Source organism: Mus caroli, unplaced genomic scaffold (assembly GCF_978045245.1).
Source record: "Mus caroli unplaced genomic scaffold, Mus_caroli_1 scaffold_4, whole genome shotgun sequence".
In the NCBI taxonomy this organism is placed as follows: Eukaryota; Metazoa; Chordata; class Mammalia; order Rodentia; family Muridae; genus Mus; species Mus caroli.
In genome coordinates this window covers 140,470,126-140,491,743 of record NW_028227259.1, presented here as the reverse complement: position 1 = coordinate 140,491,743, position 21,618 = coordinate 140,470,126, and the positions used below count along the sequence as shown (strand labels likewise).

The 21,618-nt window shown below is 52.2% G+C and overlaps 1 protein-coding gene across 7 annotated transcripts in view; it reads left to right on the top strand.

Moving 5' to 3' along the window:
• Sh2b2 (SH2B adaptor protein 2) overlaps nucleotides 1-21,618 on the top strand; it is a 28,525-nt gene that overhangs the window by 4,212 nt on the left and 2,695 nt on the right. For 6 of the 7 annotated variants that reach the window (XM_085837308.1, XM_021163313.3, XM_085837305.1 and 3 more), the window contains 6 exons: nucleotides 10,046-10,779; nucleotides 14,950-15,051; nucleotides 17,059-17,150; nucleotides 17,919-18,010; nucleotides 18,093-18,260; nucleotides 20,376-20,584. In XM_085837308.1, coding sequence (XP_085693434.1) covers nucleotides 10,072-10,779; nucleotides 14,950-15,051; nucleotides 17,059-17,150; nucleotides 17,919-18,010; nucleotides 18,093-18,260; nucleotides 20,376-20,584 — 1,371 coding nt within the window. In that variant the 5' untranslated portion in view covers nucleotides 10,046-10,071. The remainder of the gene's footprint in view (nucleotides 1-10,045; nucleotides 10,780-14,949; nucleotides 15,052-17,058; nucleotides 17,151-17,918; nucleotides 18,011-18,092; nucleotides 18,261-20,375; nucleotides 20,585-21,618) is intronic. The other variant, XM_085837309.1, reaches the window with a different exon arrangement.

Genomic DNA, 21,618 nt, shown 5'->3' with positions numbered 1-21,618 from the left:
GGGACATCCAGCCAGTGGAGTCTCTGCCTCCCAGGGCTAACTAACTTGATCTCAGCTGACCTGTGCCAAGCTCTGAGCATTGTCACAAAACAAATTTAGGGGAAGTAGAATGATTTGCCCAAAGTCACTCAGCCCCCAGATCAGAGACTCCCAAGCCACTTCCGCCGAGCAAGAGCTTACTTAAGCTCTGATGTTGTTGGAATTTTTATAACATTTATTTGGGTGTGTTGCGGGCATGCCCTGCTGTGGCATACATGTGGATATCAGAAGACAACTTTGGAAGTCAGCTTTCTTCTTCCACCATGTGGGTCCTAGGAATGCCACTGCGGTCATCAGGCTTGGTGGCAAGCACCTTTACCTACGAAGTCATTTTAATAGCCCTTGGCTTTTTTGTTTTGTTTTGTTTTGTTTTTGTTTTGAGTCAGGGCTTCTCTGTGTAGCCCTGGCTATCCTGGAACTCACTTTGTAGACCAGGCTGGCCTCGTACTCCCAGAGATCCTCCTGCCTCTGCCTCCTGAGTGCTGGGATCAAAGGCGTTCACTGCTATCACCAGCCAGTGTTCTTATTTGTTTTGAGATAAGAGCCTTTCGCAGCCCTGAACATCTCCCTCTGTTACCAAGGCTGAACTCCAAGAGCTCATGACTCTACTTCCTAACTGTTGGGGCATGCACTGCCACGCCCAAAGCTTATTCTTATTTCTCAAATGGTCCCCTGAGCCCTGGCAAAGTATGAGGGAGGGTTTTCAGGTGTCGTGAGCCTCCAAGCTGCAGTCCCCATGGGAGGGAGATTTAGTTAGTCTTCAAGCCTGCCTCGCTGTCTGTCTCTGTCCATGTGGGGTTACAGGGGCTGCCACAGACCCAGCTTCTAATGGAGTCTCTTTCGATCTCACCTAACTGAGTCTTTTTATGGCTGGGTTCTGTCCCCAGGGACAGCAAGTGTATCCTCAGTATGAATTTAAGCCCACACCTTTCTGGGCACTGTGAGCAGGGCATGGCTGTGTGGGAGTATGTTGTTTTTCTTCCTCTGGGTGAAGTAGGTTGGGGTTACAACCTGCAGGTGCTTCTAAGCCCTCTGACAATAGGGAGCAAGTCATCTGAAGTCACAGTCTGATGGTGGAGATGGCACAAACCACAGGTGTTATAACAGCAAGGGAAGAAGTGGCTCTCCAGTCCCCTGTAGGCTTCAGGCAGATTAATTAGCATCTGCGGCACCCAGAACTGAAGGGGTCACAGGAGGGAGGTCTCAAGAATCACTCATACTGTGTGTCAGGAAAAGCACACATTCACACACACACACAACAGAGCAGCTAGGGACATGGCTCAGTTGTTAAGAGTGCTTGCCACAGGTATGAGGAGCTGAGACAGACCCATCCCTAGAAACCTTACCCTAATATGCATGCCTGGAACCCAAGATCTGGGGAAGGGGAGACTGAAGGATCCCTGGGGCTTGCTGGCCAGCCAACCAGGCCCTCTCACAAAAAAATAAGATAGCAAGCGATTGAAGAAGTCATCTGATGTCAACCTCTAATGCTCACATGCTCAAGTACACACACACACACACACACACACACACACTGAATAGCAGGCAGAGGGAAGCACCTTGTAGGTCTGGGGGTGCTGGGTCAAGTTCCAAGTGCATCACATGACACTGGAAGTGGAGGGGATCCCTAAGCCCTAAACCCAAGCCAGATCTGGGCTACCTCTGCTCTGCAGTACCTCCCACCCTCACCCCCACCTCCCCAAAAAAGCAGTGGTAGGGTGTGAGGAGCCCTGGTTCAGCAGGAGCCAGCTTAGTTGGGGAGCTGTCCAGCACCGGCTGCTTCTGAGGAAAAATGGAGCAGCCTTTTGAGACATCCCCCACCCAGCTTAGTGTGTGGTCTCAGCCCCCAACCCTGCTCTTCAGACCCTTCCTTCCTGCAGGTCCCAGCTGTGGGTCCCTCTGCTCTTTCCCAAAAAGCAAGTACTGGGTCCCCCTTCGGTGCCCCTGATGGAATCTCTTCTGGGAATTTGAGTTATAGGATGGGACGGGTCTGGAACTCAGCTCATTCTGCATTCTGGGTCCCCACACGGTGGGTGTGTTACACTAAGGGGGTGTGGCCTCATACAGAGCCAGTAAATGAGAGTCTAGATCTGTCCCTCGCCAGAACCCCATTTCTTCATCTAGGGCAGTGGGCGAGGCCTTTGTTACAAGAAAGATGCTATAGGAGAAAGGTGGCCTAGTCACACAGGGGCTTCTCAGACTCACCTGGGCAACAGTGTGGACCCTCAATTTATAGAGACTTGAGTGGAGAGCAGGAAACAGGGAGACCAGGGAAGAGGTGGCTGTCGCTAGGTACCTCTTTTTGCTCAAGCAAAAGAAGGGACTTACAAAATGCATTTAGGAAATAGAAGCAGGGCAAATTTAATCTCAGAACAAACGACTTTTTACGTCTTACTTACTTTTCGTTTTAGAAATCACATTGTTTATTTTCTGTGTGTACCTGTGCACCACCTTGCAGGTAGATGTGTTAGAAAGCAATTCTGAAGAGTCAGTTTTCTTCTTGCACCGTTTAGGTCCCACTGAGCCATCTCACGGGACCTTTGTATTTATTTTTGAGACAGAGTCTCATGTAAACCAGGCTGGCTTTCAATTTATGTTAGGTTGAAAAATGACTGTTATGTTGCCAAAAATGACTGGCCTTGAAATCATGATCTTCCTACTTCTGCCTTCCATGCACTGAGATTACAGGCATGCACCACACATGGCTACAAACTGGAGTTTATATGACCCTACAAACTCTGACCCTCCATCGCTTGTTTGTTTGTTTGTTTGTTGATTGATTGATTGGTTGTTTTTTTTTTTTTTCGAGACAGGGTTTCTCTGTGCAGCCCTGGCTGTCCTGGAACTCACTCTGTAGACCAGGCTAGCTTCAAACTCAGAAATCCACAAGCCTCTGCCTCCCAAGTGCTAGGATTAAAGTCGTGCACCACCACTGGCTGACTCTGACCCTCCATCTTAACAGATGGGAAAATGGAGGCCCCACTAGGTGTGAGGGCCACAGGCTAGGAGGCAGAGAAGCTGGGATTCTGACAGACCTGGTCCCCCTGGTCTCTATACTGCCCCAGTGTAGATGGAGGGAAATGTTTGTATTAGTGATCTAAGGGGCAAGAGAGTGCCCTGGACTGTTCTAACAGATGCATACCTTGGTTGGGAAGAGATCTCTGTGTGCTTGGAGAAAAGCATGGTGTTCAGAGAAAAGCCAGCTACCCAGAGACCCCCACCACACACCTGCACAGCTGCAGAGCCAGTACTTTTTTTTTTTTCTTTTGAGGCAAGGAAGGTTTTCTGTAGCCCAGCACAGTCTTGACCTCCTTGATCCTTCTTTCTCCACCTTCTGTGTGCTGGAATTACAGATGTGTGCCACCATGCCTGTATATGCAACGCTAGGGATAAAACCCAGAGCTTTGCCGGGCGTGGTGGCGCACGCCTTTAATCCCAGCAATCGGGAGGCAGAGGCAGGCGGATTTCTGAGTTCGAGGCCAGCCTGGTCTACAGAGTGAGTTCCAGGACAGCCAGGGCTATACAGAGAAACCCTGTCTCAAAAAACCAAAAAAAAAAAAAAAACAAAACAAACAAACAAACAAACAAAAAACCAGAGCTTTATATGTGCTGGGCAAGCACTCGATTGGCCAGTTCCTGTAGATTTATGGTCCCAGCAGGTTCAAGGATGTAAAGACCAGAAGTCAAGCTGACTTCTTCCCAAAGCCAGTGTCCTGGGGTGGGAAAGGATGGGAAATTCCAGCCACATCCTCCCTCTAGCATGAGGCTCTGGTTCAGATCCTGCTATGTATATGTGGTCCTGACCAAGGCAAGAGGTCAGGTGGCCCTGAGAAGCAGTGCCCGTGTACCTAACATTGCCATTTGGGCATCACTCTGGGCTGGAGGAATGTGGGCGGGCTGCACGGAGAGAGATTCAATAATAGATGTAGCTGGAGCCACAGGAGGCTGAATGAGCCTCTGCCTTCATTGGAAGGCTGGGTGGCATCGGTCAAACCAGGACACTAGTGGAAAGGGAGCATACAGGAAGGTCCTGTATGAGAGATGGTGGACTGTTCTTGTGTTTTGGAGCGGAGGAGTGTCGTTAAATGGCTTATTAAAGGACGCCATCTCACCTAAAACAGATGATCATTCATTCTGACCATTTCTTCCTCTCATGCAGTTAGTGGCCCTGCACAAACTAAAGGACATCTTGCCTAATGTTGCCTGCATCCCTCCTGGCTACCGTATCGCACGCCACACGTGGGCACCCTTAGTAGCCAGTAGATTGCACCCTGAGGGACCTCAGATTCCCCACCCTTCTTCTCCCGGGAGTATCTGTCTACACCTGAGCCAAGAGGGGTACCAAAAGAGGCTGTTGTCGCCACAGCAAGGGTTTCCCAGAAACCCGAGCCTCCTGGGCAGGGGGCGGGGCTGCCGCATCTCCCCGCCCACCAAGCACAGGATCGATTAGTGCTCTGCCCATTAGCTTGGAGCGGCGAGGCGGCCTCATCAATATTTTAAGAAATGACCAGGCCTTGGGGTCCGGAACTGCTCACTGCTGGCGGGGGTTGAAGACGGGCTTTTTCCCTCCCTTTTCCTATTGTCAGCGCTATTTTTACTACCGGAAAGCCGTCCACCCCCCTCTGCTGCCCTTCTGTGCTGTGACTCGGTCTGGGTGTCTGGCCTTGAGGTTAGTCAAGGCAGTGGCTTTGTAAGATAATGAGCAGGGGGATCTTGGTCAAGCTGTCCCTGCCCTGCTCTCGGCGACCCCTCCAAAGCCCCATCCCACTGAAGAACAACAAAGCCACAAAACAGGCTCTGGGGATAGCTGAACCGGTGGGGTGCCGGCCTGGCGTGCATGAAGACCTGGTTTCCCTCCCCGTGTGATGTTGCACACCTGTAATCCCAGTACTGTAGGAGCTTTGAAGATAAGAGATCAAGGTCCTTGTTGACCATATAGTGTGCTCGAGGCCAGCCTCAACTACGTAAGAGTCGTCCAAAAACAATAAAAGCGGCGTTTTTTTTTTTGTTTGTTTGTTTTTTGTTTTTTTTAAGGCTAGGAAGCTAGTTAGGGGCGCTAAGACCAGACAGACCCCATTGTAGTGAAGTGTGGGGGATGCTGGACCTCTCTAGTACCTAGGGACCTACCATCTCTCACCCCTGGACTAGTAGGCTTTGTCTTTATCTCAGCCCAAAGACCTCAGGATGCTAGTTGTCATTCCTTACCTGTCCCAGACCCTAGGAGGGTGGCAGCTGGTCCTCAGTCGTCAATGTCCAGCGTATGTCCTTACGTATCTTAAGCCGTCTGTTATACTGATAGAAAAACCAAGGCTCCAGGGAATAGGGTATTGGGCCAGGACAGAGCACACTCCTCCCAGGGCTGAGTCACTAGGCTTCTTCTAGCACCTGGGGCTGCAGGAGGAGAGCTGGGATATGACCACAGACACCAGAAGGTCACAGGCCACAAGGACATGTGAATTCCTGTCTAGTACAGAGAGAAACTTCCAGGAAAAGGCAGGGCTGGAGGCTAGGGAGTGGGTAAGAGCACTGGCCTTGAAAGTCTGAGTTCTAATCTCCAGCCGCTGGATGTGGCCGTGTGCACTCTGACCCCACTGCGGCAGGCTGTGGGGACTTGAGGATTGATGGGTCTTGCTGGCCGCCAGCCTAGCTCTGAGCTCAATGAGAGAATCCTGTCTCAATGAAGTAAGGAGAGTGAAGGATCAGGGTATGGATGCCCTGTGCTTCCACACACACAACATGGGGTCAGTAAAATGACTCAGTAGATAAAGGTCCCTGACACCAAGCTTGACAACCTGTGATCAATCCTTAGAACCCACATGGTGGAAGGAGAGAACCAACCCCCATAGACTAGGCTCTGGCTTCCACACATAGACTGTGATATGTGCATGCAGGCACGCACATACAGATAAGCGTAAAAATAAAAGAGACACTTCTATCCACCTGAAGGCCAAGGAGGAAAGCAATCCACACAGAGATGGGAGGTAAAAGAGACCAAGGCCAAGGGGCTTCAATTCATAAACCTTCTAAGCCAATCCCTAGGGGGGACAGGATGACATTGTCCACCCTGTTTCCAGTACCTCTGGGACCTGCTCTTTGACCCTGCTTTCCCACTCTCTGAGCCCACAATTATCTGCACACTAATTGATCGGCACACACTGGCTGATCTCCACGGTGAGTGGGAAATCTTCCTGGCCAGAGGCGGACGGAGACTGTGCCTGCCTGTGACTGTGGGGTCCACTGCCTGAACTGTCTATCCTAGGGAGTGGCGAGCCTCTCTTTCCCCCAAGTGATGCTCAGAATTTGGGAAGCTCAGTCAAAGGTCAAGGACTTCATTTCCTCCCCCAAATCAGCCCCAAGGGCTATTGGAACCAGCACTTCCTTGTGTGGGTCCATTGGCCCCAGTGCTCCCTCCTGTCTTTTCTGAGTTCTGGATTCCAGGTCTATAGCTAGGTGAATGATGCTTGGCTGCCTCGCTTGGTACATTTGTTTCTTTCTTTGTTTTCAATTGAGATAAAATCTTTTTTATTTATTTGTCTTTATTTATTTATTTATTTATTTTATTTGTATTTTTTTCGAAACAGGCTTTCCCTGTGTAGCCCTGGCTGTCCTGGAACTCACTCTGTAGACCAGGCTGGCCTCATACTCAGAAATCCACCTGTCTCTGCCTCACAAGTGCTGGGATTAAAGATGTGCGCCACCACTGCCTGGCAGATAGAATCTTGCTATATAGCCTAAACTGGCCTGGAATTTTCTATTAGCTCAGAGTAACCTAAAACTTCCAATCCTCCTGCCTCACCTTATGCTAGGATTATAGGCATGTGCCACCACACCCTGCTTTCCCTGTTCTGTGTAGCCTGTGACACAAGGCAGCTATAATGACACCCCGGCCCATAAGCTGCTGGCCTGCCAGTGGGGTTGGGAAGAGAGGGCAGGAAAGACCTAGCCAGTTTCCTGATTAGGACACAATACACCTGTCACAATCTTGGCAGAGTTCAGTTTCCGTCTGGCATAGGTGGGACCCTACATAGGTCCTGTCCCCTGTGACTCTTTCCCTTCTAAGGCTTTCCCAGTGCTGGGCTGACCTGTCAACCTCCACACAGGTCCATAACTGGTCTTCCAACCATGCTCACCCATTCCATCGCGTACAGAGCAGGAGATGCTCTGCTGTGTAAGTCCATGGACTTATGGTGGGTTTAGCAGTGCTTCCAGCTTGCTTGGGGACTGTGGTGACAGTGATGGTGGTGGTGGTGGTGGTGGTGGTGGAGGCCCTGACCTCTACTTCCAGGGAAAAGAGTGAGTGTCAGGAACCTGAGATATGACCCAGGTCTTCCTTCTGCACCCACACAACAGCGCATGGCTGCCTGTAACTCCAGGAAATCCAGCTGGAGAGAGAGACTTAAAAGCATGCACAGGGGGGCTGGTGAGATGGCTCAGTGGGTAAGAGCACCCGACTGCTCTTCAGAAGGTCCAGAGTTCAAATCCCAGCAACCACATGGTGGCTCACAACCATCCGTAACGAGATCTGGCGCCCTCTTCTGGAGTGTCTGAAGACAGCTACAGTGTACTTACATATAATAAATAAATAAATCTTTAAAAAAAAAAAAGCATGCACAGAACACAGTGCAAGCGGTAGCTTGCTAGTGGGGCACTCATGAGGGGACCATGGGCGCTTAGAAGAGACCCTTGTGCTAGCCTGGGCAGAAGAAGTCAAGGAAGGCTTCCTAGAGGAAGACGTTTCATCATGGAAGGGTGAATAGGAGTTGGGTCAGGCCTGTGCAATGCTTATGAGGGACCAGCGCCCATCTCTCTCCACCTTCATGGGCTTCACACACCACCCTCTGATTTCCAAAAGTCCTGATTAGTCCCACTGCAGTCAATGCTCCTTCCGTGGTGTGACGCCATCTTTGTCCTATCTATAGGTGAGAAGCCTGGCACCTGTCTTGAGCACTTCTGTTCTGGGTGGATCCTGTACTTAAGGGCTGTTGCTGTGGCTAGGGAGGGAGGGGATTCCCTTCTGCCCTCTGGCCCCGAGGCTCCAAGGATACTGTCGAACAGCTATTTTTACCTAGAGTTTAACTATAGGACTTAAATATCAGGGGCGGTCTGAGGTAGGGTCCCCAAGGGCTGTGGGGCAGGGGCAGGCCTAGAGCCCTGGAGATCCTGTGAAGACAGGTGAGAGCCTGAGTCTCTACAGCAGTGCCTCACAGGGATAGGTGCTGCCCCTCAACATGCCACAGGAAACTGGCCTCTGCGGCAGGGGGACACGGGGGGGGGCTGTATCTCCCTACTTAACTTCCTTAGTTTTTTTCTTCACTTACTTAAGGTCAAAGTTACCAAAGGAAAATGGATGGAAGGGCTGGGAGGCTCAGTGGTAGAGCCACTACCTAGAATCCCCCAGTGAGGGGTTGGGGGCGTGGCTCAGTGGTAGAGCCACTGCCTAGAATCCCCCAGTGAGGGGCTGGGGGCGTGGCTCAGAGTTCAGAAGTCAAACTGTTGGCTAACATACAGGAAGGAGGCCCTTAGGTACAATGTAAGAAAGAAAAGGAATGAGGGGGGCAGAACTGGCTGGCTGTGTTCCCAGGGATGTTGGCCACAACAGGGGACAGGAAACAAGTCCCCCAGATGACTACCTGACATGCACTCTGCAGCTTAGCCATTCTAAGTGGTAAAAGATGGGGTTGCCTAGCAACAAAGTGGAAGAAGCTGGAATGAAGAGACAGCTGGGATTTCTAGATTGGTCCAGTGGGGATGGGAGTTCTGGAAGGAACAACATGCAGGCTACCATGAAAGATAGAAATTAAAAAAAAAAAAAAAAAGGTCCTAAGGAGGTGGGACCTTCAACACCAATAAGAAAAGTGGTCATCTTTGAGTCATATGGGAAAATGACCCCCAAAGTCCCAGGATCAGGAAGAGCTGAGGTGAAGCCCTTGAAACTGAGTGTAAGTGTAAGCTTCTTGTTACTGTAACATACACCTGGCTCAGTGGTAGAGCCCCTGCCTAGAATCCCCCAATAAGGGGCTGGGAGCAATGTGGGGGAGGGAGGCTTGTTGGGACTCACAGTTTCAGGGGTTAAGGGTCAGCTGGCTCAGACAGAGCATGATGGGAGGAAGGGTCAGCACAAACAGCTCAGGTCGGGCCAGCCAAGAGGAAGGAAGAGAAAGTGACTGAGACAGGATCCCCAGGGGCTCCAGAGATGGCTTGGTGGTTAGGGTCACTTGTTGCTCCTGGAGAGGAATGAGTTAGGTTCCCAGCATCCACGCAGCAGCTCATGACTGCTTGTAACTCCAGCTCCAGGAAGTCCGGCATCCTTTTCTCCAGGGCTTGGGGACCTTGGCGAGGTTACTAAAGAGTATGAGGTCACCCAAAACTCATGGGCCACCATTTGAAGGTGTCTGTCCCCTCAGCCTCCTTGGCCAGAATGAGTGACCCTGGGGATCTGCAGGAAGGCTGGTTAAGACACCCCCCAATCCCCACCCCCGCACTACCCATCCCCTACCTCCCTGTCTATCACGTGCACACTGGTTGGTTGGCAGCCTGCATCTCCAGCTTCAGCAGGATGGCTCATGTGCGCATGGAGCCTCTGTGGTGGACGGACGATATCCCCAGGGAGACCTGTGCATAGGAGCACTGGCCAGAGGATTCAAGTTGTTTTGTTTTTTTTTTTTGGTTTTGTTTTTTTTTTTTTTTTTTTTTGGTTTTTCGAGACAGGGTTTCTCTGTGTAGCCCTGGCTGTCCTGGCACTCACCCTGTAGACCAGGCTGGCCTCACACTTAGCATCCTAGCACATGAGATGTGGAATCAGGAGGATCAGAAAATTAAGATCATCCTTTGCCACATAGTGGGGAGTCTGAGGCTAGCTACATGAGACTCTGTCTCAAAAAAAGAAAAAAAAGGGAGGGAGGGAGGGGAGGGGAAGAGGAAGGAAGGAAGGAAGGAAGGAAGGAAGGAAGGAAGGAAGGAAGGAAGGAAGGAAGGAAGGAGCACTTACCGACTTTTTTCCTCTCAGCCCGACGCTGCCATGGGACCAAAGCCATGAATGGTGCCACCCCCAGCTCGGCCGCCGCCCCCGCCCCAGTCCCCGACTGGCGGCAATTCTGCGAGCTGCACGCACAGGTGGCTGCTGTGGACTTCGCTCACAAGTTCTGCCGCTTCCTTCGGGACAACCCGACCTACGACACGCCTGACGCTGGGACCTCGTTCTCCCGCCACTTTGCAGCCAACTTCTTGGCTGTCTTCAGCGAGGAGGTGCGCCGCGTGCTGGGGGCAGCAGCGGACACTATGGAACCCGAGCCTGCGGTGACCTCGGTGACATCTGCGCTCAAGACTGCAACCTATGGCCACTCCCGCAGCTCCGAGGATGTGTCTGCCCACGCGGCTACCAAGGCGCGTGTCCGCAAGGGATTCTCGCTGCGTAACATGAGCCTGTGTGTGGTGGACGGAGTGCGCGACCTGTGGCACCGGCGCTCGTCCCCAGAGCCCGATGGTGGGGCCACCCCCAAGGCCGCGGAGCCTGCATCGGAGCCTCGTGACAAATGGACGCGACGCCTGCGGCTGGCACGAACCCTGGCAGCCAAAGTGGAGTTATTGGACATCCAGCGTGAGGGCGCCCTGCGCTTCATGGTGGCAGACGACGCGGCCTCGGGGCCTGGTGGCACTGCGCAGTGGCAGAAGTGTCGCCTGCTCCTGCGGAGGGCTGTGGCTGGGGAACGTTTCCGCCTGGAGTTCTTCGTGCCACCCAAGGTGCGTATCTGGATGTATGTCGCCAACAATCTTCCCATCCCTCACGGGGACCCATTTACCTGCACAGTCTATGGGAGCCGCAGGACAGTGACAGGTGGGTCCCTAGGGATGGTTTGGGGATTGTGTGGCTTGATCTGATTGACAGGGTTTTGTAGCATCTGAAATCAGGGAGTGGCACAGTTTTCAGAGATCACCCCAGAGGCCTGTGTCCTGCTCCATGGCCGTCAGAAATCTGCAGCCCGGACAGGTGCCAGCTTAGCCTGCCCGTTGGCCCTTCCTTCCTATCAGGAGGTCGGGAGTAGTTTTGCCGGCTACCAGCATCTTGCTTGCCACTTTGAGTACACTGGTCCTACCTCCATTGCCAGTCACAGACCCACTGTGGTAGGGGACAGGGAAGTTGGGGCCGCTCCAGGGAGACCAATGTACCTTGATTGAAAAGTACGGGCACTGAGGGTCCGTAGCTAGGGTGTTTGCCTAGCACTTGGGTAGCCCAGAGTTCGAGCCCCAGCACTGCATGCTCCTGGAGGGGTAGTGAGTGCACTTGGAAACAGGAGGATTAGAAGTTCAAGGTTATCTTCAGCTACATAGCAAGTTGGAAGCTAGTTAGATCTACGTGAGACTCCATATGGAAAGAAGCAGAGTCTATGCAGAGGAGCCTGCCTGAAGTCACACTGAGTGGGTGACAGATTGGGGCTAATTATACGTCACCACTCAGACGGTCACCAGAATGAAAGGTAGAGTCCCTTGGCAGCTGGTAGCACCCAAGACCTGACCACTCCAGGGTTCAGTCTCCTCAGGGCCGTCCTAGACACTCTGAGTCAGTGTACTGGAGGCTTGTCCTCCAGGCTTCCCCTCAAGGTGCAGGACTGAGAGCCGCCCAGAGGGAGAGGCCAAGGCCACTCCCAGAACACACTCCAAGTTCCAATACCCCCAGCTTTTCCAAGGGTTTTTAACCCATACCCAACTTTATGCCCCTGAGAAAAATGCCACTAAACCAAGGCTACAAAGACCAAAGCCTGGTGAGTGGTGGCTTGCCTAAGGGTCACCCAAAGGGCAGGGGCAGAGGCCCATGGTTTCCCTGTGTCTGACTTTGAGTGGCAGCCCCAGCTGCTGCTCTCTAAATAGCTGTGCTTGTTGCCCTGGGGGAGAGGAGAGGATGTGGCAGCTGGTACCCTCTCCATCTTCCCATTGATCCCTACAGAGTCCTCCAGCTTCACTGCTGGCAGAAGAGTTCCTGGGGCATCATTGAGCTCTTCTTTTGTCATCTCTGAGACAAACAGGTCCCCAGCCCCTGCCCTTGCTTCAGGCTCTCATAGCAGAGCATAGGAGAACACTCGGGAGCGACCGTAGACATGTGGGTCATTCTAGAGCATATCAGCCCATCTTCTGTTGCTATAGCAAAATAGTATGGTCTAGATAGTGCATTTAAGAAGGAAAGAAAGAGAGGGGGAAGGAAAGGGGAGGGGAGGGGAGGGGAGGGGAGGGGAGGGGAGGGGAGGGGAGGGGAGGGGAGGGGAGGGAAGGGAAGGGAAGGGAAGGGAAGGGAAGGGAAGGGAAGGGAAGGGAAGGGAAGGGAAGGGAAGGGAAGGGAAGGGAAGGGAAGGGAAGGGAAGGGAAGGGAAGGGAAGGGAAGGGAAGGGAAGGGAAGGGAAGGGAAGGGAGTGGTATGTCCTACCTTCCTAGCATTGGGGAGGCAGAGGCAGGCAGATCTCTGAGTTCGAGGCTAGCCTGGCCTACAGAGTGAGTTCCAGGACAGCCAGGGCTATACAGAGAAACCCTGTCTCGAAAAGCCAAAAAAAGAAGGAAAGAAAGAAAGTAAAGAAGGAAGGAAGGAAGGAAGAGAGAGACCAACCACATGTCTAAGGTCAGGAAGCTGAATATTCTACCTCTGTGAAGGTCCACTTGGCTTCTCACAGTAGGGCAGAGGTCAAGTTAGAGTGACCTCACTTTATAACAACAACCCATTCTGGTTAGATAACTAATCAGGGTCCCTTGAGAACTACATGAATCTCCCCCCAACATAGCAGCTCCAATGACCAATGGGCTTCTACTAAGCCCCACCTCTTAAAGGGTCCACCAACTGTCAAAAAAAACCCTTTTTAACATTTATTGGTTGATGGGGGGGGGGTGGCGATACACATGTGGAGGTCAGCAGACGACCTGCAGGAATGAATTCAATTCGTACCTTCCACCATGTGGGTCTTAGGGATCAAATGCAGGGCGTCAGGCTCGCTGCCAAACCCTCACCAGCCCTTTTGTATATATTTGTTGAGGCTGGCTCTCATGTAGCCCAGGTTGGCCTTGGACATCCCATGTAGCCATAGGTGGCCTTGAACTTGTAATTCTCCTGCCTTTCGTCTCCCGAGTGCTGGGCGTTTACCCCACACGCAGGTTATGGGTGCTGGAGACTGAGCCTGGTGCTGCTGAAGGCTGGGTAAACATTCTTCCAAAGGAGCCATATCAGGCTTTTCTTTTCTCTCTTCCCACCCCATCTTGCAATAGCCAAACCACCAGTCCATGAACCCTTGGGGAACAAACCATGTCTTCCCCCATAGCTCTTAGTGAGGGCTCAGGATAGGCTTCCCCATTGTGACTTAGGGGGAAGAAACGGCCAGTGCATTGCTTTTGACACCCACAGAGCAATCCAGATCTCCCTGGTCCCTGGGAGCTAGCTGGAGCTGGAAGCTTGGGGAGCTTGGACCTGCAGGTTCAGGGTGTTCCTGAGGCCTTCATGTTTCTTTCATATCTCTTGATTTCTCTGCCCAAGTCAGGTCTCTAGCTTCCTTTAACCTCACCTATGCAGGTAGCATACTGAACCCCAAGCCCTCTTACAGCACCCAAGGGCAGAGGGTTAGCTCTATTGCTTGCCGAGAATCCCCCAGTGAGGGGCTGGGGGTGTGGCTCAGTGGTACAGCCCCTGCCTAGAATCCCCCAGTGAGGGGCTGGGGGCGTGGCTCACTGGGAGAGTCCTTGCCTAGCAATAATGAAGCCCTGAATTCTACCCTAGCACTAGGGGTAGGGGACAACTACAACTATATCAGGACAGATGATCTCAGACATTAGCCTGAGATAAGGAACACAGTATCTCCAGCTAGTTGGAGCCCAGGTGAAGGTGCCATTGTAAACCTGACCACTCTCCCTGTCCCAAGATGGCCAGCTCCAGCCACAGGTTAGTGTGAAGATGAGATCAGCTGAGCCCATCAGTCTCTACTATAAGCCCAGCCCGGGTCGGCTGGACAGCGTCCAGGGTGGCCAAGAATTCCCAACCACCAGATATGAGGCCCTTCCCTTTCCTCTTCAGAAAGTCCCTGTCCCAGAGCCCAAGCCTTGCCGGGAATGTCAGCCTCAGCCCAGTCTGGGGAGGTTAAGTGGAAGAAGCCAGGAGCTGTGGGGCAGAGCATAAAGGAGCCTTCACAGAATGATCTTCCTAAGGAACCCTGCTGAGTCCCCTGGTTTAACCCTGTGATGGCAGCATTGGAATGCTGGTTCTCTCTGTCCATTCTTGGTGACAGACCACACCCAGCTCCAGAGCTGACTCGGGAGCTGTGCTCTGGAACGTCTCACCCAAAGCAGGAAACCACCTTATTCCAGGAGCCTTGCCCCAGCCCCTCACTGGGGGATTCTAGGCTGGTGCTCTACCACTGAGCCACGCCCCCAGCCCCTCACTGGGGGATTCTAGGCAGGAGCTCTACCACTGAGCCACGCCCCCAGCCCCTCACTGGGGGATTCTAGGCAGGGGCTCTACCACTGAGCCACGCCCCCAGCCCCTCCCTGGGGGATTCTAGGCAGGGGCTCTACCACTGAGCCACGCCCCCTGCCCCTCACTGGGGGATTCTAGGCAGGGGCTCTACCACTGAGCCACGCCCCCAACCCCAAAAGGAAAAGAGAAAAAGGAAAGGAGGAGGGTGAGAAGAGGAGGGAAAGCCTCATTATGAAGTGGGCACACTGGGTGGGCAGGCTGGGTAGTACTCACAGGTCAAATGGTTGGGGTTCAGCAGTTGGGAACTCTTTAGTCTTTAACTGTGACCATGGGAGGCTAGTAACACAGTCACACCAGCAGTGTTGGCTCCTGTGACCCACATATGCGGGGAAGTGGGACGGGAAATGCAGAGAGGGTCTTCTAAGGCCTCCGAGGTATGACTCTCACTGTCCCATCCTCTGGCCTCCCAGGCTTCCAGACCCAAGGTCAGCATACCCCTGTCGGCCATCATTGAGGTCCGAACCACTATGCCCCTGGAAATGCCTGAGAAGGACAACACCTTTGTGCTCAAGGTGAGTCTGTAGTGACTTGGGCCACAGCCCTACTGGGTTCCCCAGCTTGAGGCCATTCCAGGGGTGCAAGTCAGACCATCAAAGGGGGACTACGGAGGACAGTCCCATAATAGGGCCCCACGACAGGTGTCCATCACTGGAGTAGGGCATGAATCTGGGTCTGAGTTCTAGAGCTATCCACCCCAACATGGTTGGCTACCTGGGTCTCCTTCCATTTCTCTCTCTCTCTCTCTCTCTCTCTCTCTCTCTCTCTCTCTCTCTCTCTCTCAAATTTATATTTATTTTATTTTATTTTTTACTTTTTCAAGACAGGGTTTCTCTGTGTAGCCCTGGCTGTCCTGGAACTCACCCTGTAGACCAGGCTGGCCTCAAACTCCCAAGTGCTGGGATTAAAGGAGTGCGCCACTACTGCCTGGCTACATTTATTTGCATGTTTTCGTGCCTGTACGTGCACTCCACGTTGTGGTTATGAAGGTCAGAGGACAACTTAAAGGAGTCAGCTGAGAGAACTCTCTTTCTCCCCATGGGTTCTGCCCCTGGGATTCCAACCCAGCTTGTCAAATGTGGCACCAGGCACCTTCACCCACTGCAACATGTCCCCAATGCAGCCCTGTACCCTGTTTCTTCTTGGGTCTGAATAAAGGTCATTAGAGCTGCCTTCCCTTCCTTTCCCTCTGGAGCCAGACACTCCTACCTCACACTGGTGGCCAGCTTGTGCAAGTTATGCAAATGTCTGTAGGCACAGGCAAATGGAGTGTGGGAACAGCCCTGGTCCCTACAGAGGGCACAAAGACAGAATGGGTGAGAGGCACCCCAGTGGATCAGGGAGCCTCCTGGCCTTTCTCCAAGCCCGTAGCACTTGGGTGGCCTGTGGGGGCTGCTGAGGACGTGGTCAGGGCTTCCTGAAGGGACAAGACTATGAAGCTGAGTCCCCTCCAGGAGGCCATTTCCTCCCACTTGAAGCTGGTCAGAGCCCCCACCATCTCTGGCAAGCTCTTACCGAGCTTGTGTTTATAAAGCCACAAACTCTCTTATTCATTGGGTAAATGTGTGCCAACTTCTATGTCCTGAGTTGTCCCCTCAAGACTGGTAGCTGGGGACACAGCCCCTGTCTATCTGGTATTCTCAGCTGCTGGGTGGTCCTCAGGCACCCCTGGAGCAGAAGGACTCCCTTGCTGGCCCCACTGTGAACCTATTTCCCTGTCAGAAAGAGGAGGCGCTCAGGGTCCTCGTAGACCAATGCTACATTTTGAAAGAATGAGCCAGGCGTGGTGGCGCACGCCTTTAATCCCAGCACGCGGGAGGCAGAGGCAGGCGGATTTTTGAGTTCGAGGCCAGCCTGGTCTACAAAGTGGGTTCCAGGACAGCCAGGGCTACACAGAGAAACCCTGTCTCGAAAAACCAAAGAAAGAAAGAAAGAAAGAAAGAAAGAAAGAAAGAAAGAAAGAAAGAAAGAAAGAAAGAAAGAAAAGCAAGCAAGCAAGCAAGCAACAGCACAGGGAACCAAGAACAGAAAGACTGGGCTGCTGTGGTCCCGGGTTCAGGTCTCAGTGCTGCTGCTGGCTGCTATGGGACTTTGAGCAAGTTGCCCTGCCTCTCTGGACGTCAGGCTTCTTGTCTATAAAATAACAATTATACATACAACCCTCATAGGGATGCCAAGAACTCAACAGGCAAGGCGCAAAGAGCACTGACCGCCACGTGACCACATCAGTAGGATCACAGTCACTAAGGCCAGGGATCCCTCAGCTCTGATGAGCCTGCTGGCCTCCCCCCTTGCCTTGAACTGTATCTGGGATGTCAGGGCATGGGTTGAGCATGCTAGCTCTCCTGTTCCAGGGCCTCCAGAGCCTGCATCTCCTCCCCGGAATGGGCTTCAGGCTGCAGCCTATGAGACCTAACATAGGGGTGGGCAAAGCCATGCAAACCCTTCTGTTCACTGGTCCTGGGGGCTGAGCCCGCTCACCTCGTAGCTGGGGAGATTTCACCAGGGCCACTCTCATCCAGGTGGAGAATGGAGCAGAGTACATCCTGGAAACGATAGACTCACTGCAGAAGCACTCGTGGGTGGCTGACATCCAGGGCTGTGTGGATCCTGGGTGAGTGTTCTGGAGGCCTAAGGATGGGGCTGGATAGGTGGAGGGGTACCTTGTCCTACCCAGAGACCAGGCTACCAGGAAGGACAGGCACTAAGGAAAACCCACCAAGATGGACAGGAGCCGAGGGTCATCCTCAGCTACAAAGCTAGTTCAAAGCTAGCCTGGGCTACATGAAAAAGTGCTCCCATGCACCTACCAACCCATAGGCGTGCATGCACGCCTACGCCTCATTTCTATAGAAAAGTTGAATTCTGATGAGGAAGCTGGTAGGCTGGGAGCACGGTGGAGTCACAGTTGGTGACACGGTTGACACTTCTGGTCAGTTGTGAAAAGGAAAAGAATGACTCCACTGTCCAGAGAAGATACACAGAGGGAGCACCCAGCTAAGCACTTGGCTGCCCTTTCTCTAACAGTGTTGCTAATAGGATGGAGTGGGGGGCGGGGACAGACTCATTTGAATAAAACTCAGTTGACTGGTCACACCCTGCCACCCCACTGGTCACCACACCACCACCCCCCACTGGTCGACACACTATCCCCCACTGGTCACCACACCACCCCCCACTGGTCACACACTATCCCCCACTGGTCACCACACCATCCCCCACTGGTATCCATGGGATCCCAGGAACCAGCTGCAACCTCAGGGAACACTATGTTCACCGTGGCCTCAGCATTGGTCACTCACACAGTGGCCACAGAGGACTGGACAGAACTTGATGTCCCATCCCAGGCTCTGTGGTAAGACATGCTGCGTCTTCTCCACAGGGACAGTGAGGAAGACACAGGACTGTCTTGTGCACGGGGAGGCTGCCTGGCCAGCCGCGTGGCCTCCTGCAGCTGTGAGCTCCTGACAGACGGTAGGTGGAGAGCAGGATGGAGCTCTGGGGAATGGTATTGGAGGGGATAAGAGACATGCTTCCCCCTCTATTTCCCCTGCAGCAGACGTGCCCCGGCCCCCAGAGACGACGACAGCGGTGGGTGCTGTGGTCACAGCTCCACATGGCCGAGCTCGTGACACCGTGGGAGAGTCCCTGGCCCACGTTCCCCTGGAGACTTTCCTGCAAACCCTGGAGTCTTCAGGTGGTGTCAGTGAGAACAATAACCCAGGTACCATTGGGGTCCCCACCCCTTCTACAGGGACCCATGTGGAGCCTCAGAAGTGGTGACATTTCAGCCAGTTGTGTCTACAGTGGTTTTGGCTTTCTAAACCAGAATGGGCACCTCGCCTTTCCCACTGTGCCTCGTTTTTATAGAGTAACAGACCTGGGGACATTAGTACACACATGTAATCCCAGAACTCAGGAGGCTGAAGCAAGAAGATCTGCATTGGTTCAAGGCTAGCCTGGGCTACATATTGTAAAAGTAACTTTTCTTCACCTGTCTGCTAACCTAGGCCTAGGCCTGGAAGCTTCTAGCCTCTGTACAGTCTTATCTAAGCCTAGAATATTTTCAGTCTCTGAGACTTACTGCTGAATAAAGTCACTCCTTCCAAGTTCTTTCTGAACTTTTGCTGGGTGGTCAATTCAGCTGTCCTGGCCCAAAACTCCTATCTACACTAACTGATTCAAGCTGGCTTTTCTTGGCCTCTGACTGAATTGCTCTCTATTCTAATCTTCTGGCTCCCTCTCATTCTCTGGCTCATTCTGTCTTCACCTGTGTCTAGCTTGTTCTCTCTGCCACCTCTCTCTGTAAAACTCTCCAAGTAAAACTGCCTGCTGCTTCTTTTCTATGCTGTTCTCCCTTAAGTAGCATCTCTTCTCCTGAGAGTTGGGCATATCCTATTCTGTCAAATCTTTCTCTGAGTCATCACTTTGCCACTCAATTTGATGTCATTTTCGAACATGGGTTCTTCCTTCTACAAACCAACTTTACCTTTATTGTTTGGGATTGAAGGTGTGGACTAAGGACTGAGCCACACCACAACTAGAAGTAGTTTGTTTCACCCGTCCCCTTCGGTAAATAACAATCTCAGGGTTCACAGTGTGATCATGTATCCTGCAACAACATAGTTGTGCCAGGGAAATGTTAGTGATCCCAAGAAAGCCAGACAGGAGCCGATCTGATACAACTCACAGCAGGGTCTTTATTCTGTTCAAGCTAGCTCAGCCACCCCCACCCCTCAACTCACCACTGTCACGCAGGACGGTTTTGGTGGTGGGGAAGCCCTGAATGTCTATCGGGGCAAGGCTTTATAGTAAACAGCAAGCAGGGAGTACTAATTAATTAGTACATCTAATTGGAGAGCTACTGTGATCTTTGACATAACTGGCTGGTGCTGAGATTCATATCATAAACTTAACTTCTGCTCCCCCTCTGCATTGGTGGTCGTTAGGAAGGGGGTGGGCCTGTAACCTGGGGGTGCAGGTTTGTTGGGGGAATAACCTGGAGACACTGGTCTTGTTGGGGATTAGCCTAGAGACTGGAGCTAGACTCAGGTTTTGTTGGGGGGCAACTTGGAAACTAGTGCTAGGTCCCAGCCTCTTAGTTTACCTGAGTTCAAACTTAGGTCAGGTTCTCTAAAATGGAGTCTGAACTTAAAAGCTTTGGCATCTCATCTGAGGCATAGTGAAAGAAAAAAGAGATAGAGACAGACAGGGAAAGGGAGGGAGGGAGGTTGTTCATATAGAGGCACAAAAGGCAGGTGGGTGGCACAAGTCTGTAACCCTGGCATCTGGGTTGTAGAGGCAGGAGTTCAAGGGCATCCTTGGCTATATGGTAGTGATTTAGAGGTCAGCCTAGGCTGTAAGGTACCCCCTCTCTCACAGAAAAAGGAAAAAAGTTAAAGATCTGAAGAAGTAACCACTGGCTAACAGTGACCATTGCTCTCCCGGAGCAGTTCCCAGCACCAGGGCAGCTCACGCCTGCAAGTAACTCCAGTTCCAGGGAATCGGATGCCATCTTCTGGCCTCTCCTGGCACCCACCCACCCACACAGAGACACCTACATACACACATAAACAAGTCAAACAAGACAGAAGGATACAAAGGAACCAGGGTGGGGAAGAGGATTGGCTTCTTCTCAGGACTGGCGAGCGCCCTCTCCCTATGCCTCAGTTTACCTCAGGGTTAAATAGTGACAGTCAGTCAGCTCTCTGCCTAGGTCTGATGCTATTCAAATAGCAATTTACCCAAATCAACAAGATGCACCGCCATCTTCACTAACTATTCTGTCTTTCTGTCTTCCTTCTGACCTTCTGTCCCTGTGCTACCGCAACCAACCCAGGGGACGAAGGGGCTGAGCTGGACACCGATGCTGAGGCTGAGCTGGAACTTTCCGACTACCCCTGGTTCCATGGGACATTGTCCCGGGTGAAGGCGGCCCAGCTTGTGCTGGCCGGTGGCCCTCGGAGCCATGGCCTCTTTGTGATCCGCCAAAGTGAGACTCGGCCTGGGGAGTGTGTGCTGACCTTCAACTTCCAGGGCAAGGCCAAGGCAAGTGTGTGTGTGTGTGTGTGTGTGTGTGTGGTGGGGGTGGCAGGGGACAGCAGCCTAGAGGAAGTGGATTGAGATGGCCACTCAAAAACCAATTCTGTCTAAGAAGTTACCTTTGCAGCTAGACGTGAACTCCTATGGTGTCGGCACTTCAGAAGATGAGACAGGAGTATTGTCACGAGTGTGAAACCAGCTTGGTCTACATAGCAAGACCCTGTCTGAAAAATCTAAAGACCAAGCTGGGTGGTGGTGGCACACATCTTTAATCCCAGCACTTGAGAGGCAGAGGCAGGTGGATTTCTAAGTTCAAGGCCAGCCTGGTCTACATAGTTCCAGGACAGCCAGTGCTACACAGAGAAAACCTGTCTCAAAAATCAAAAACAAAATCCAAAGAGCAGGTGCCTCTCCCGAGCAGCCCGAACCTCCACCTCGGTATCTTACTCTCTCTGGGGAATCATTCTTCTCTGACTCTGATGCTTCCGCCCTATATAAACATCCATAATGAAATCAACAACAATCCCTAAGCTGGGACCTAGTGTTATACGCCTGTCACCCCAGCACCCAGGTAACAGACAAGAGATCAGGAACTCAAGCGCATCCTTGGCTATGTATTGAGTTTAAACCCAGCCTGTGTTACATGAGATCCTGTCCTCAAATAAAATTAAATAAACAAGGGGCTGGCAAGAAGGCTCACCAGGTAAAGGCACTTGCAGCCAAGCTTCAGGACCTGAGTTTGATCCCCAGGACCACATGATGGAAGGAGAGACCTGACTCTTACAAGTTACCCTCTGACCTCCAAAATGCAGTACGGCACTCGAACATATGAACACACAAAAATAAACAACCAAATAAATAAATGTTACTATAAAAGTTAATAAAAAATGAAAGAGGGCAGCGGTCAAGCAGTCTGGGACGTGACAGTGTGACAGGAATGGGCAGGAATCACGGTGGATACTCCTGCTTGTTCATGTTTCCAGTAAGAAACATGTCTATGTCCATAAGTCTATGCACAGCCTTAGACTTTTCCAGGGCAC